The following is an 18,117-nucleotide window of genomic DNA, read 5'->3' as shown; positions in this document are numbered from 1 at the left end:
ACATTTAAAAGTTAAACATGGAATTTCTTTACCAACACGGGAAGAAATAGGAGAAAATTCTGCACCAAACGATTTAAAACTATTGACTTTTTCGTTTCCGTCGCTAGAAAGCCTTTAGAAGAAATTGTCTCTAAAATGTTTAGTAAAATCAAGTTATAATCTTCTTAAAGCCAAAAGAGATGTTATGAATTTAATTAATTAGTTTTATGAAAAAAAGAAGTTGGAAATATTAGAATTGTTACTAGAAAAAGTTAAAGAAGGCTGACGATTTAGCATTACACTTGATGAATGGATGAGTATCAAAATTCGGAAATATCTCAATATCAATTTGCGTGGAATTGACTCTGAAGTTTATAATCTGGGTTTAGTGAAAATTTTTAACTCGTGTACAGCTGTACAGTTAGTTAAAAAAGTAGAACAACATTTAAACACATATAATATTAATTTTAAAAAACATATAGCTGGTTCAACTGGCGACAGTGCAAGTGTAATGATAAAATTTGGACGAGAATCCCTTAGTCTCTATAATTTGTGTTTGAGTCACACTACACTTAGCTGTTTGTGATGTACTATATAAAAAGAAAAGTATTACCATCTTGCAAGATTAAGATGACGTTGATGGAGATAGAAATGATCATTGTCAAGATGATATTAATGATGATCAAGATGAAAATTTCTGACGAGAGTGACGGTGACGTCGAAGAGTACGGACAAGTTGAATTAACAAATTTAGGCAATGTAGAAGAAAATATAAAAAGTGTTTGTATAATTGTTAAATTTTTTAAAAGTTCTTTTGTGAGAAATAATATTTTGCAAGAAAAGATCTAAATAGTTTTAGGAAATGAACTTCAGCTAGTGTTAGACGTAAGAACTTGTTGGAACTCAATGATCGAAATGATATCTAGATTTTTAAAATTATTTTATATCATTAAAGAAGCTCTGCAAGATATTGGAAGTGTACATTTAATAAAAAATATTAATATTGAATTATTAAATAAATTGGAAAATACTCTAAAGCCTATTAAATTAACTGTTGAAGCTCTTAGCAGAGATAATGCTAATCTTGCAACAACCCGATTAGCAATTGATTTTATGTTAAGAAAATTAAAGAATCCGATGGTAATTCAAGTAGAGAGCTATTAATGACGATGAAAACTCGAATAAATAGCCGTAAAATCAAGAAATAGAAGAGCTATTAGATTCTCTTGTAAATGGTACTTTGCCTTCAAAGAAAATACAATTATTTACAACAGATTTACTGAAGAGATTATTTGGTGAGGATGAAGAACAGCAAAACACGCATGAACAGGGGCATTCAGCTGAAAATAACAAAAATACTACAGGAAACACACTACCATTAACACTGGAGAACTACATAAAATATTAGAAAGTACGAAGTGTCCAATTTTGCCAAGTTGCGGAGATAAATTAACTGATATTAAAAAAGAATTTTTCTTATTTTCAAAAACTAAAAAAAGAACTGTATATTTAGAAAAATTGTATCAATCGTTTATGACGATAAAGCCAAGTTGCGGAGATAAATTAACTGATATTTAAAAAGAATTTTTCTTATTTTCAAAAACTAAAAAAAGAACTGTATATTTAGAAAAATTGTATCAATCGTTTATGACGATAAAGCCAACACCAACAAATTCCACACGAACATTTTCTGTAGCATCTAACTTCTAGAAATCGTTCTAGATTATCAGACAATTTATTAAGTGCATTAGCTTTTATAAAGTTTTATTTTTTAGGTAAAAATAATTGCTCTGTTTTGTATTAAACACTTGCAAGTATTTTAATTAATGAGTTTGTTTTTGCTAGTATATTTACATGCATTTTATAAAATGCAATATTTTTAAAAAGGTAATGTCAAGTTTATTTAGTAGTTTAAGATTATAATAAAATTATAGAATAATATATTTACGTTAGATGTTAAACTGCCTAAAAGTTGTTTTATTTACCTTAACGTATACAAAATCCATTTTTAAAAATCGACGTTAGAACAAAAAATCCTTTCATGCTATTGTTAAATTGCAAGTTAAAAAGACATATTGGACCCGGACCCGAACCCAGACCCGATAAATATACTTAGACTCGACTCGGACTCATCAGGTCTAAAAATGCCGGGTTTTCCCAAACCCTATATATAAATGCTCCATGTTAACAATATATAAATTTCATGTTAAAGTAAGTTCAACTATTTTCATTTCTTAAAATATGGTTTTAAATTATGAAAAGTTAATATGGCATTATGATCGTAAATATATTTCAATTACAAAAACAATTTAGTGCAATTAAACATTTTTATAGCATATATACATCTATGATTTTAAATCATGAAAGTTAATACAATATGATCTTAAAGTAGCTTGAGTTGTAGACTATTTTTGAAAGTAGATGTGTATTTATTATTAAGAGACTACAATGCAGGTGTGTATTTACTATTGATTATGATGTAGGTGTTTTTTTATTATTGAGAGATTAGAATGTAGGTGTGTATTTATAATTGAGAGATTATGATGCAGGTGTGTATTTAATATTGAGAGATTATGATACAGGTGTGTATTTATTATTGAGAGATTACAACATGTCTATGATGTAAACAAAACAACATGTTTATAGCAAAAATGTTCTCAACATCTTTACTTAACTTCTAGTTTATCATAAGGTTAAATGGAATCTACTATTAAAGTTATAGAGACAACAAATCTTATGAAAGCGTGATCGATATAAATTATATATGATTTCAAATATTAAAGGTTATTATATTTAAATTAAATAATTGCTTTATAGGTGAACCTATATTAACACCATTTCTGAACCATGGAGCAATAATAACCCCTACTGAGAAATGTCCAAGGTTTGTTCAATAGTTTTTAAATATTATATTTTGTAATGATGACCTTTGTTTGCTCTCTTAAACGTTTTTTCAGCTATGTTTAGTAACTCCAAGTATATTTACCTACATATTTAACTATATTTAACTACATTTTATATATAACTACATTTATCTTAACGTATATTTAACTACATTTATTTAACGTATATTTAACTACATTTATTTAACGTATATTTAACTACATATTCGTATATTTAACTACATTTATCTTGGTTGTGTTTTTTCAAAACACAACCAAGATAAATGTAGAGTTACTCCTTTTTCTTTACTTGTTCACCTTTTTGAGGTACATATACTGTAAATATATATTCAATACCACCTTTCTGATAGCAAATCAATTAATACCATCACTCTTGTTTACTTGTGTTGTCTCAACTACTTGATTTATCCCTTTTCTCATAATAAAATAATATCATCTGGCACTCTTTTTTCACATTCAACTTAAAAATTTTGTACTAACTATCTTCATATCCTAAAATTTTACTACTGAGGCCTCATACTCACCTAAGACTAGCATTATACTGTCAAACACCCCTCTTGATAACCCATACAGCAGGTGATCAGGTCTTTTCTTTATATGGTTTTAGAGCAAATTTTTGCATTAACCTATTTTAAAACTTAGGAAACTAAGTATTTTTTATTGTATAGCTATCATCAGGAAGGTTACATCCATGGTTGATGAGTTTCTTTTAAGTAGAGTTTTATTTTAAAGTTTTATATCTTCTAAGTGAGCTGCTTTTAAAGAGTCTCACTCAGAAGTTTATAGAATCCTTTTTTTAAAGAGTCTCACTTACTCAGAAGTTTATAGAATCCTTTTTTTAAAGAGTGTCACTTACTCAGAAGTTTATAGAATCCTTTTTTAAAAGAGTCTCACTTACTCAGAAGTTTATAGAATTTTTTTAAAATATTATTTTAATGTTATGACTAAAACTAAAACAATTTTTTGAGTTTTAAAACTAAATTCAAAAAACTAGAATTTATTTTTAAATATTCTTTTAAACATCTTGTAAATCAATTTTTTGAACTTATTTAATTTCACTTAACCCAGATATGGTTTTTTATATATTTTATCTGATTTTTTCTTAAAATCAGATAAAATCTTCCTTCTTCCCACAAGGGGTCTAGAGTTATTAGGGGCCCAGGCCCACCAACTTTATAAAAAAAAAAATTTTTAATTGGCACCGTAAAAAATAATATGCAGGTATATAAATATTTTAACATTAACAATTTGTACAACTTTGATGTAACTAAGAAATGCAAAATCTTTTTCAGATAATTTTTTTTTAGCTTCAGTAATAATCTTAATAAGAACTTCAAATTTCATACTTTCATAGTGAGCAACTTTTTCTTTATCTAAAAAATTAAAATAAACTATATTAATTCATTTTATAATATATTATTATGCAATTTTGTTAAATGGTAAATATGATGTTGTAAAGTTATGCAAAGTCCAATAATTAAGATATTTTAGTAAAACAATAACTCACAGCTTGCTTTAAAAAAAATGGGACAACTTTGCAATTAGCAAAAAACGAAAAAAAATGTTTCAAAACAGAGCTTAAATATGTGGACAGTGTTTCAGATTTGCTTAAATTATTAACAATAGCAAGGCATTGATAAAATGCGGAAACTTTTAATGGGTAAAGTGCATGAATAAACTGTGGAAATAGGGTTGGAGGCTTCAGCACATGCATTAACTGGTACAGGGAGAACATCTAAAGTAGTAATGCTACATTGACTGAGGATTTGGGTTGAATAAGCAATAAGGTTAAAGGTGAAATTTCCCACATTTAACATTTTACACGTTGAAAATTTCTGCATTATACCTATGTCCACATTAACATGGCCATGGTTGCCATTACAATGATGTAATGGCAACCATGGCCCACCTAAAATACATGGCCTTACATTCTGCATTTTTGCCAAAAAAGTAGAAGGTCATTTATATTTATGATAACATTTTTATACATTTATTTTTAAATTAACAAAAACATCTAAATAGGATTTATATAATAGCTTCAATAATAATGTCTTGTTTATTTTAATTGGAGTTGTTTAACACACATTAACATATTAGAAATAGTGTTTGTTTTTTGACCTGATCAATACAAATTTTTTTTTATAAGGAACAAAACAGAAAAATTTTAATAATATAAATATTTTTATTAACTCCTTATGTTAGACTTCAATATGATGATCTTTCAAGTTTCATTTAATTTCTATATCATAATTAGAAAGTAAATAGAAATTGGTAGATAAAACAAAAAATAGTTGTAATCACATGGCAAATTAGAATTTGAACAATATCGTAAATGAGGAAAGCAGGTCAAACTTGCCATAATTTATATATTAAATCAAACCAATTAATTCTAGGTAACAGAAAAAAAAACATGAAACAAGTAAAATGAAACTTAATACAAAGTTACTTTTACACAAATTAAAAAATATGTATTAAAAATTATTTCCTTCTTTGTTTTTTTGAACTAAGTTAGTAATAATTTTTCAATAATTGTTGAAGTATATGTTTTAATTAGTGTGATGAACAAGATCTTGACCTTTAATCCAGTGGGTAAAACATAAAGATGCTTTATGTTTCATTGCAATATTGAAAACAAGTTTAGCTGTTTTTCTGTTGCTTGCGTTTCATTGCAGTATTGAGATCAAGTTTAATGAAGTGCAAGCAACAGAAAAGCAGCTTTTCTGTTGCTTGCATTTCATTAAACTTATTCTCAATACTGCAATTTGATTTTCTGTTGCTTGCATTTCATCGCAATATTGAGAACAAGTTTAGCTGCTTTTCATTGCAATATTGAGAACAAGTTGCAATATTGAGAAACAAACATTGCAATATTGAGAACAAGTTGCAATATTGAGAACAAGTTTAGTTGTTTTTTATTGCAATATTGAGAACAAGTTGCAATATTAAGAACAAGTTTATGATCTTTTCTGTCTTGCAGTTTTAAACTATTAATAATATGAAAAACTAAATTGATATACACAGTTATCAAATCATCACAAGTCGATAGTAATGTCAGGCCACCTCTGGATAAAATATTTAAATAATGTGTATCTTGTAAATCTATTGTAGAATAGATTGTACTTTACACTTTACATTTGTACTTTTAGTATATATTTGTACTTTACACATAATGACAATAACATTAGGAATTTACACAGAAATCAAATGTTTGATTTGTGTTATTTTTATGTTTTTATCTATTTTACGTTTTTTTGTTCTTTTTAATGTTATTATTTTTTCTTTGCTGATTCTCTTTTGAGTTAATTTTGTCAGAAATTCATTATTAATTGCGTTATTATGGCCATTCTTTAAATCTTATTCCCAAGAACATTCTCCTTAATTAAATACCAAATGCTAAAACAGTTTCGAGCAACAAACCTCTTTCTTTGAATTGAGCAACAAACTCTTTCTTTGATAAGTTCATCTATAAGCATTACTTAAGGATGCAGAGTTGTGATGAGAAAAAATAGTGCAAAAAATAGAGATTTCTGCCAAAATTCAATTTAATCTAGTTGCCTAAATTTCATCAGTTAATCATTTTCATTTGTAGTTTCATCAAAAATAGACATTGCAAGAGAAATTATTTGCTTTTTGTAACCATGATGAAGGTTTTGGTATGTAATTTTTGAAGCTTTTGCTAAATTACCTTGAAGTTGTTCATCTTTAAAATGAAGATGATGAAAATCTTCCCAGGTAATATAACCAAATACAAGAATCATTGTATTATATATTGTATGTAAATGATAGAAAGACAAATTTACAGTGTAATAAATTATTTATATTTTTAACAAAGTAAATGCTATCATAAAATAATTACTTTTTAATATTTGGACAATCGGGATAATGGTTAAACAAATTTAATTGATTACCAAACTTGAAAAGAAAACTAAAGGCACAATTTGCTTGGTGGTTGTCAATAACAACTCCTCAATTTTTTAAACCAGATAGAAAACTATTAGACTCTGATATTTGATCCGAAAGCCATTTACCCTTTATGGTAACTTTAAGTATCGCTTTTATAATTTATCATTGGCAATTTTATATTAAGTGTGTTCTTAATTGAGTATATTTCTTATATACTGGTGAGCATCTGTGAAAATGAATTCCTTTTATAACTGCCATGCTGATTTTTTTTTACTTTTGATACAAGAAAACAACTAAACTAATTATGCCTTTCTCAAATATTAGTGATTTTTGCTGTATCTTTATCTAGGTATTGCTTTTATAATTTATCATTGACATTTTTATATTAGGTGTTTTCTTGATTTAATAAATTACTTATATACTGGTGGGCATCTGTGAAAATGAGTTTCTTTTATAACTGCCAAGTTGATTTTTTTTACTTTAGATACGAGAAAGCAACTAAATTAATTATGCATTTCTCAAACATTGGTGATTTTTGCTGTACTTTATTTGTTTACAAACATGACCAAATACAATCTTAAATAACAAATAAAAACTCTTAAAAGTTTTAGTTTTGAAAACACAAAATACGTCTTTCTACACAAGCAATTCCTATTAGGAAAATCATTAATAAATTCAATAGAAACATAAAGTTAGGATATAAATCCTGTGTTAAATGTTTCATGTTAAATGTTTCATTTTAATCATCTATGCAATGTTTAATGTAAAATGTTTCATTTTAATCATCTATGCAATGTTTTATGTAAATGTTTCATTTTAATTGGCTGTGCAAGCAATGCAATTAATACATTTTATTTTTGTACTATACTACTACTCTATGCAATACACTTTACTTTTTTTGTTTAAATTTTGTAAATGATAGACAAAAAACAGCAGTTTTTTTTTTTGACGTTTGTAAACAACAAGTATGTTGATTTTTTTTTATTAATTAGTTACTTGTAGATATTGCAATTATTGCACGCTAAGATTCCCTTTGTATAAAATTCTTTTTGGACAAATAACATTAATATTCTCTTCTAAAACTAATAATCTTGCTTTGCAAGATAAAAAAACATGAGCTGTTTGACAAAATTTCTGTTGTGAAAAAATGTGTTAAAAGGTTCAGCATAACAATTGATGAATAGACTGGCATCACCATTATAACATATATAAACATAATTTTTCACAATAAAGCTTATAGATTGGGTATAGATTGGGTCTTGTTAAAATTGCTTTTGTGATGCTTTTACAACTAAAGAATTAGTGAAATAAGCATTGGCAGACTTTTGGTTATATTCAAAGGGTAAATAGATTATATCTGTTGACCAGCTTCGCATCCCTAGATATAGATACATGAATTTTATTTGGAGAATGGAATTATTTGTTACCTTTGAATTGGGAGCTTTAATTTTATAATCATTTAGAAATACAGTGCATAACAAGACCCCTAAGACTAGCTAACACCTTAAGACTATAAGACTATAAGACCTTAAGACTAGCTAACCCCATAAGACTAGCTAACACTCAGAGAGTACTTTGACATCTGAACTCACATAGATGCCTCTACAATATTGCACCTGATTCTGAAAAAAAATTACACACAATTAGTATTTATCTCCATGTATTGAACCTTTCTCACAAAGAGTTTCAACAGCTTTTATTACATCAACTCCACCTTGTTTTATTTTATTTGATAAAAAAATTGAAGGTATTGAAAAAGATCCAACTACAACTTCATTTGTTTAAACTTATATCTTAATATTTAATCGTTTAGGTAGAATATATTGTGGCTGGCCCTTTGCTTTATACTATATTTGGCTATTCATTTCATCAAGAAGTATATTTTTATTAGAAAAAGCTATTATAACTTATTTAAAATAATGAAACTAAATGGTCCTCTTGAAGCAAAAGATGATGGAATATTTGAAACGAAAGAATGTTTTAAGCATTTGCTTGATACAATTTCAGGAATAGATTGGTTGAGATTTTAAATTGGTATTTTAAACCATAAAAAATGTATTTTTCATTAAAATACTTTTCACACAAAACAAGATTCTATCTGTTGACCAGCCTCGCACTCCTTTATCTATTAGTTTAGGATGTTAAATGCTGAATCTTTTTGGCTCAATGCATGAAATTTGCTTATGTCTCTGTTTTTATGACTAGGCAACACATTCTATTATCTCCTAATGACGGTACAGCTCTAAAACTCAGTTTTATGGTTCTGAGGCTGGCTGGTAGTCAGGTTTTCCTAACTCTGTGGTAGCTCTCATAGAGGCTAATTCCATCAACAGTTGAAAATATCAAAGTATTAACAGTGCCATGTTGCGCATGGATGGTGTCCCTGTTTGTACTTTTGGTGTGCATTGCCAAGGCCACATTTGGAGCCTTCTGTTATGACTTAGGGTTTATTAGTAGTAATGAGGCAATTGTTTGGGCTATTAAACAGTGTACTGAATACAATTTATGCTTTGAGTCAAGTTCTTTAACAAATTTAAAAATGGATAAAGCTCTAAAAACTATAAAACACAAAAAACCATCATCATCACCAAGTTCTCTAAACCTATCATTCACTAATATTAGTGGTCTTCAAAGTAACTTTTTTTCTGTTGAGTCTTATCTCTTGCAAAGTTCACCAGACCTACTTGCTCTTTGTGAGACTAGTTTGAGTTCAGCTGTGTCATCTTGCGATCTTAGTGTTGATGGTTAATTTCCTTTAATTTGTAAAGGCTCCAATAGTCACATGCTTGGCCTGGTCATTTATATTCGTAAGAATTCACCCATTTGTCGTGAAACTAGGTTTGAATCCACAGACTATTCTTATATGTGCTTTTGTTTAGCACCACTTCACTCTATCGTCTTTCTCTTTGTTCTATACCGCTCCCCTTCATCTCAATACTGCACTCTTTTTGATGTTATTTCTGATCATATTGACCAAGACCTCTCTCTTTATCCATCAGCCAATATTGTAGTTATCGGTGACTTTAATGCTTATCACACTGAATGGCTTGACTCTAGTGTCAGTGACTCTGCAGGCATTAAAGCCCATAACTTTTGCCTTTCTCAATCCCTAACTCAAATAGTCAACTTTCCAACTCGCTTTCTAGACAACCCGAATCATTTACCTTCTCTACTTGACTTATGTCTTGCTTCTGATCACAGTTTGATCTCTCTAAAACTATTTTCTCATTCTTCTTCATCATCTGAATCCCCCTATCATTGTACCTCTTACAACTACCTTAAAGCTACCTTAACCCTTAAAGATTCTTTCCGTGATTTTCTTTGTTATGGCCTTTGGGTAGAAATCTTTCGTCTTGTTGACAAATGTGGTTCTTACTTAACTTCGTGGATTCAGGCTGGCATGGAATCTTTTATTCCCTCTTAACGATTCCAGGTCAAGCCTCACTCTCCTCCATGTTTTTCCTCACATTGTGCTGCTGCGATTGCCAATCAAAACCGTTACTTCCATATCTATCAACAAAGCAATACTAGCAGTAATAAACAGATGTCTGTTTATTACTGCTAGAAACCATGGTAAAAAGGTTTTTTCTAACACCAAAGCCCACCATACTCAGGTCATGAAATCTTGTATTTCATCACAAAAGTTAGGCTCTCATGACTTCTGGAGAATCTTTAATAGTATCAATAAAAAGAGCAAATCTGTAATTCCATCTCTCTTGTATAGTTCAGACTTTTTCACCTCACCTAAAGACAAAGCTGAATTGTTTGCTAAGAACTTTTCATCAATATCATCTCTTGATTCCACTAGTTGCGTTCTACCTGATATGTCAAACAGGTTGATCCATTGCTTGACATTTGTATCACTCCAGCTTCTGTATCTAAAATGATTTCCTGCTTGGACTCTTCTACTGCTTGTGGCCCAGACAATACACCTGTTATAGTCTTGCAGAAGTGTTCTCCAGAGCTGTCGTCTATACTTTCAAAATTATTCAACAAGTGCTTATCAGAGTCTTGTTTTCCAGCCTGTTGGAAAGCAGTATCTGTTATCCCTATCTTTTAAAATTCTGGAGGCTTTTGACATTTCTAAATCTTTTGATAAAGTTTGGCATGCTGGTCTTCTCCATAAGCTTTCTTCTTACGGTGTATCTGGTAACATCTTTAAGATTATTGAATTCTTCCTTTCCAATCGTAGTATAAAAGTTGTCCTCAATGAACAGCACTCTTCTTCATATTCTGGAACTTCAGGGGTTCCTCAAGGTTCAAGTCTTGGCCCTATACTCTTTTTAATTTACATTAAGATCTTTCAAATATTCTCACGTCTAAGGTGTCATTGTTTGCTTATGATACTACCATTTATTCTTGTCGTGGTATGAAGCCAACACTCTCTGATTACTTGGAGCGTGCATTTGAGCTTGAAAAGAATCTCATTTCTGCTACAGCATGGGGCTCACAGTGGTTGGTGAACTTCAATTCAGATAAAACTCAATTTTTTTCAGCCAATCGTTATCACAATAATTTCGATCTTTCTATATTTATGAATGGTAATGTACTCAATGAGTCATCTACCCTTCATCTTCAAGGATTAACTCTTACTTCCAATCTTTCTTGGGAACCATATTTCAAATCATTTGCAAAATTAGCATCTGCTAAGGTTGCATCTATTTATCGAGCTTGACACTTTAATAATCCAGATTCTATTCTCTATCTCTATAAATCTCAAATCCAGCTTTGTATGGAATACTGTTGCCATATCTGGGGCAGATCTTCCAATAATGCCCTTTAGATAAGGTGCCAAAACGCATTGTAAACATAGTTGGACCTGCTCTTGCAGCCAACCTCCAGCCATTATCACATCGTCGTAATATTGCTTCTCTTTCTCTTTTCTATAAATAATGTAATGGACGCTGCTCTAAAGAGCTAGCGTCTCTTGCGCCATCTGCTAAAATTCATTCTCGTGTTACTTGTCATTCAATTGAGTCTCATCCTTTTTCTGTGACTGTTCCTAGGTGCTCCAAAAACTCTTATTCCTCTAGTTTTTTTCCTCAAACATCAGTTCTTTGGAATTTGTTTCCTTCATCTTTAATGGAAAATGAAAAGAAGTAATGTTTACATCTTCCAAAGAATTGTTTTAGAATCCAGTTTTACAACCATATGCAACACACTTGTTAATTATGACTTTTTAACATTTAATAGTTTTCTAAAATAATAATAATAGTAATTTTATATATATATATATATATATATATATATATATATATATATATATATATATATATATATATATATATATATATATATATATATATATATATATAACAGCGTTTTGAGAAAAAGAAGAAAAATTAAGAATAATGAAAGAAAAGATGTCAGCCCTCAGTCGATTAAAGCATACTCTTAAAACTCTTTATATAATAAATAACTCTCTCTCTCTCTCTATATATATATATATATATATATGTGTGTGTATATATATATATATATATATATATATATATATATATATATATATATATATATATATATATATATATATATATATATATATATATATATATATATATATATATATATAACAGTGTTTTGATAAAAAGAAGATCTATATATATATATATTATATATATATATATATATATATATATATATATATATATATATATATATATATATATATATATATATATATATATAACAGCGTTTTGAGAAAAAGAAGATATATATATATATATATATATATATATATATATATATATATATATATATATATATATATATATATATATATATATATATATAACCACACACGGCTACACACGGCTATATAAGTATTAAGTTTTATGATTTATTGTTTAAGTAAATAATTTTTGTTCACTTGGTTTAAGTGGACAATTTTTGTTCACTTGGTTTAAGTGGACAATTATTGTACACTTAAACAAGTTACCGTAGGCATGTTAAAAAAAAATTTACTCATATTCAACTGTCAATTTTAATTTATTTTCTATTTTTTTGTTTTTGCATAAATAGGCCTCATAAAATCAGCCTTTAAAATGTAACATACACAACCTTTTAATTTAGTATCCCATGGTTCTTAGAATATGCTCATGCTTCTTTCACATAAAATAACCACTAACATAACCAAATTATCTGTTTTAACATATATATTCAGTAGTAAAAATGTTATTTTTAATTTAATTTATTTAGGTTTATAATTTTTTTGTTTGCAGTGGAGAACAACAGCGTCGAGCTGCTACTAAAGATTCAAAATTTATTGTAAAAGTACTTTTTAACAATCAGGAGGTATCTAAAACATCTATTCGCAGCTTATCCTCAGACTTTATTGTGTATTTTGGTGAGATACTAGCTATTAAAATACTTCAATGGCCAGAGAGCATAAAATTACAGGTTAAAGATTAAATTATGTTGTTTTGAATTGTTTCAAGGGTCTCAAGTTGTTAAAAGCACCTCATATAATCATTTCACTATCACAACATATTTACACCAATGCATTTTTTATAAAATTTCATAAATGCATGGCAATAATAATGGCAACTTTGTATAATTCCTAAGAATTTTTTCAAATAAAAAATTTTTTCAAATTAAAAGTTTAATTTTTATTTATTGGTGGAAAAAAACTATTAATCTCTTGTTATAACTAGAAGAAAAAGAAGGATTAACTATTATAACTAGAAGGAAAAAATTTTAAAATAATGCAATATGTTATTTTTTTAGATATATGAAGTTCCAGCAATGTTTCTTTTAGCAGAGTTGTTTGCTATTCTTCCAGAGATAGGAGCAATAAATTCATTATCTACATTAGAACAATTAGAATTTAGTAGTGATCAAGTAATACAGTTCACGCATAATGGAGTGGGTAGTGGTAAGTCATTACGTATAATGGTGTAAGTAGTGGTAAGTCATCACACATGGTATAATAGTGTAGTTGTTATTATAAATATGACACATGGTTTAATTTTTATTAAAATTATTACATAATATATTTTTTATTGCAAAGTTGAGAGAATTTATCAAAAACCTTTTTGTTAAAAGTATGTAATAAAAAATTCAGATTAACCCAAATATAAATTTCAAAATATAGATGGAAATAATGCTTTCAGTTTAACCTTTTTTTCTTTACAAATAGATTTCAGTTCTTTGCTAAATTATTGTATTACATTAAATGGAAAATGGAAAATTATATTAAATATTTATGTTACGCTATATTGTAAAAAAGTACAGTGGCTATTAATGTTACCTTCTATCAAATTAATGTTACCTTCTATCAAATTACTGGTCTGTTTTGTGCTATTATTGAATTTAAGTTTTTTCCGAAAAATAAATAATTCTCTGAATTCAGTTTTTGCTCTTTATTTCCAGTTTTTTTTAATTCTTTTAATACTTCAGGTGCGATATTGTTTTCAAATATGTTCCCAACATTATTATTGCTGGAAAGATTCATTTCATTAATATTAATCTTAATTCAAATCAATAACAATAAAACACATCTAAAAGAATGTTTCTATAAACAGTTTTATACTTATTTTTGGCAAAACCTTCTTTGTTTAACTTTCTGAGAGTAAACTGAATTTTATATATATCAAGTTGGTTTATAGTTAAACTTTTTTGTTTATCCTTCTAAATTTTTAATGTCCTAATATAGTCAATTTGTCAGAGTCAGATCCTTTGGTAATATTGTAATATTTAATATTTGATAATATCTAATATTGTTATTTTTTTTAAGTTTGTAAAGATCTTTTTGTTGTTTAATATAAATACAGGCTGTCATTTTTTTCTGGGTCTTTTTTTTTAATTTATTTTTTTTCATTTTTTTGAGTTTTTGTCATTTTATTTTTTCAATTGAAATTTATATGAAAGTATATGGATTGAGTTAAGGTATATTTTACTTTAAGTTTATTAATTTGAGTTATTTTTGATAATTGAAATAAATTTTACAATAAATATTCTTTTACAATCTTTTTTTTTTTAAGTTTTATTTAAATATTGTAATTTTTGGAATTGTTAAATGGTTTTTATTACTTTTATTGGTTGATAAACTGAATTGAGAACTAAATTTTGAATAAAGTTATCAATATTTGTAAAGTTACTAGTATCTATTTTTAATTTTTAGTATATTATTCAATAGATAGGTCTATATTAATCAATAGATTAATATAGGTCAAAGCCATAATGGTTAAATGTAATAAAGTTTGGCTGGAAAATCTTGATAAAAATCAATTTAAAATTAAACTCTAGGCTGAGAAAAAAAAACTCTGATTATGTAGTCAGTAAACTATGTTTTAGTGATTTGAAATACAGTTTATTTGGTTTTCAAGCACTTTATCAGCATTTTACAAAACCTAACATAAATAAGTTTCTGATATTAGAGTTTCAAAAACAGCTCGTCATTTATATGTAGAATCAAATAAAAACTGTATTGGGGGAGAGAAAGTAGTACAATTAGAGTATTCTATAAATGATAATATTTCAGCTGCAGAAGGTTGTTTAAAGTGAATAGTGTTGCTTTAAGACATTGTGATAATACATCATTATTTCAAAGAATGTTTCCAGATAGTATAGTAAGTCAAGGTTTTAGTATGAGTAGATAAAAAACTTCATATGTATTTCAAGATAGCCTTGGACCTTTGTTAGGGAGACGCTTGTGTTCTAGTAATCAATAAGTTAAGGTGCTTTTACTTTAATGTTTGATGAAACTACTACAGCACAGCAAAAAAAAACAAATGGATCTTCTATGTTGTTTTTGGTCAGAAGAAGAGAACCAAGTTGTTACAAAATATTTAATATTGCTGTTCTTTGCAACAGCAGAAGATGTCAAAAAAATGCTTGAAAATATACATTATAATAAAAGATTTGATTTAACTTCCGCTTGATTTACAGGTATTAAAAGATTTTACTTTTTTGCTTGACAAGGAATATGGAAAATTAAGTATCTATATCTCAGTAAACTTGTTAAGGCTAGTGCAGAGCAAAGTTTATCAGATAATAAAAATACATTGACTTCAGAGTGAGTAAAACTAAATGATGAAACATTAATAGCTCTGAGAATATCAAAGGAATACACAAGAAGTTGCAATGCAGCATATAATGTTGGTTCTCTATTTAAAGACATTGTTCAAGCAGTGCAAAATGCTCACATAATATATAAAAAAAGAAAAGCTGAGGAAGAAGAAGAAAAAAGAATAAATTATATTCATAAGTAAGAACTTATTGGCAAAGAAAAGCAACACAAGGATATGCTTTAGAAAGTTCAAAAAAAACAGCAAAAACCTAGATTTAACAGAAAAAAATCTTTAAAATGATGAGAAAAATGCAGATCTAAAGTTTCAACTTGCTCAGAGAATTCTAGATGAAGCGACCAAGTCTATGCAAAGTACCATCAATAAAGAAGATGAAAGAAATAAAAATTCCCCATGAAATGGTGAACAGTTCCAAAAAAAATCTTGAAAATACTACTGCGCACAGAAATAATATAAGTGAATATAACACATAGAAATGACATGAAAAAGTGAAATGGATAATTAATTGTTTCAAAAAATCAAAGTAAAAAAAAGTGTGAAGAAGTTGGTGTGAACTTCTTGTTTATTTTGAACTTTATTTGGTGTTGCAAGTTATTTGGTGTTTTCTCTATTCTGTTAATTTATTTTATATTAATTTTGACATTTTTGATGACTTCTGATTTATTTTGTTTTTAAAAATAGTTGTTGAACTTTTCATTTTTTTCAATGAAGTTTGTCATTTTTTGTCATTTTTGCCATTTCCCCCCTCAAAATACAGTCATTTTTTCATTTTTTTACAAAGTTGTTGCTTGACAGCCTGTAAATATTACTTTAGTTGTTCTATCTATTTTAAGAATTTTCCAAACATCTATTCTTATTTTAATTTTCTTTTGCATATTTTATTGTTATTTTGATGCCAATGGGTCATTAATTAAATATTAATTTTATAAATGATAATAAATATTACATATTATATGTTATAGGTGTACCATGTCAACTAGGAGAAAATACTGTTATTCCTCTTACATCTGGTATACTTTATACTTCTGCAAATTGGGGCTTAGATGAGAATGGACTAAGCATGGCACCACCTGTGAGTGCTACCAGTAGGTAAGCCATGAATACTTTTGAAATCAATAATGGATTCATTTATTATTTTACTTAATTAGTTTTAATTTTAAAAGCTTTGATTTATTGTACATTTTTAACATTTTGACTAAGCTAAAATCACATAATTTTTAAAAGTACTTGATATTTTTTTAGAAATGTAAATTTTGCAGTTATTAATAGAGCAGGGAAAATAGATCTTCAAAAATTATTGTCCTGGATAAGTAAGTTTTAGCTTTTCTGGTTGTTTTTTATGTAAACAGATTATAGAAAAAGTTTTGTCCAATTTATATATGTTTGTGTGTGTGTGTGTGTGTGTGTGTGTGTGTGTGTGTGTGTGTGTGTATGTGTGTGTGTGTGTGTGTGTGTGTGTGTGTGTGTGTGTGTGTGTGTGTGTGTGTGTGTGTGTGTGTGTGTGTATCCTATATATGTAAAGTATTTTTCTTTTTACTTGTTATGCTGATATTACATAGTATAGTGTTATAATTGGTATTACTTAATCTAGAACATTTTATTGCAGGTAGTGCTAAACTTGATCCTAATGATCCTACTAATGCCGAAATTTTAAGTCTTGCCAAGGTTTTCGTTATGATTTTTTATTTAAATAAAAAATAGTTTTATACTTATTTATATAAATAAACTATATAAATAAAAGATGTAAATAAGTTTTAATTAGTTTTAATTAGTTTTAATTAAAATGCGTAAACTTGTATTGTTTACAAAATCTTTTTGTTCTAGATGGCTCGTGTTTCACAGTTTGACAATATAACTGGTCCGCAATATTTTCGCTTAAATCAGCTAGAAAAGGAGACTGAGATTGTTAGTAAAAAGGATATTGATAATAATAAGCGTTTTACTTTGATTAAACTACGAGATGAAGGAGTGCCAGAGCTCAAGCACTACCAAATGATACCACCTTATGAATCACTTGTTCCTGAAGATGTTTTTGAAGTAGTTGATAATAGATATTTATATGCATTCTAAATTTGCATTTTGCATTTATAAGCATTTTATTTTATTTGCAATTTCAACTTTAGTCTTATTTTGTTACTTTAATTGTTTTTTATTCCAGTTAAAATTTGTAAATAGGAGTACGAAAATAGAATTAATATGGTTAATGAAGATGAAGATGAAGAGTATAATCAAAGAAAAGCAGTCTCGATGTTTCTTGCTAAGGTTTTTTTTTTTTTAAGATTACAATATTTTTTAGAAATTTC

At 27.6% G+C, this 18,117-nt stretch overlaps 1 protein-coding gene across 2 annotated transcripts in view; it reads left to right on the top strand.

The window, feature by feature from the left end:
* Window positions 1-18,117, top strand: part of LOC101236768 (coiled-coil and C2 domain-containing protein 2A) — a 124,912-nt gene that overhangs the window by 87,836 nt on the left and 18,959 nt on the right. The window contains exons 19-26 of one of the 2 annotated variants that reach the window (XM_065810640.1): window positions 2,797-2,863; window positions 13,007-13,184; window positions 13,512-13,659; window positions 16,777-16,903; window positions 17,057-17,124; window positions 17,421-17,479; window positions 17,639-17,851; window positions 17,990-18,076. In XM_065810640.1, coding sequence (XP_065666712.1) covers window positions 2,797-2,863; window positions 13,007-13,184; window positions 13,512-13,659; window positions 16,777-16,903; window positions 17,057-17,124; window positions 17,421-17,479; window positions 17,639-17,851; window positions 17,990-18,076 — 947 coding nt within the window. Of the gene's footprint in view, window positions 1-2,796; window positions 2,864-13,006; window positions 13,185-13,511; window positions 13,660-16,776; window positions 16,904-17,056; window positions 17,129-17,420; window positions 17,480-17,638; window positions 17,852-17,989; window positions 18,077-18,117 lie in introns of both variants that reach the window. The other variant, XM_065810641.1, reaches the window with a different exon arrangement.

The sequence above is a fragment of the Hydra vulgaris genome, chromosome 11, assembly GCF_038396675.1.
Source record: "Hydra vulgaris chromosome 11, alternate assembly HydraT2T_AEP".
Taxonomy (NCBI): domain Eukaryota; kingdom Metazoa; phylum Cnidaria; class Hydrozoa; order Anthoathecata; family Hydridae; genus Hydra; species Hydra vulgaris.
Note: the sequence above shows the minus strand (reverse complement) of the source record. Positions and strands in the feature narration are given on the sequence as shown.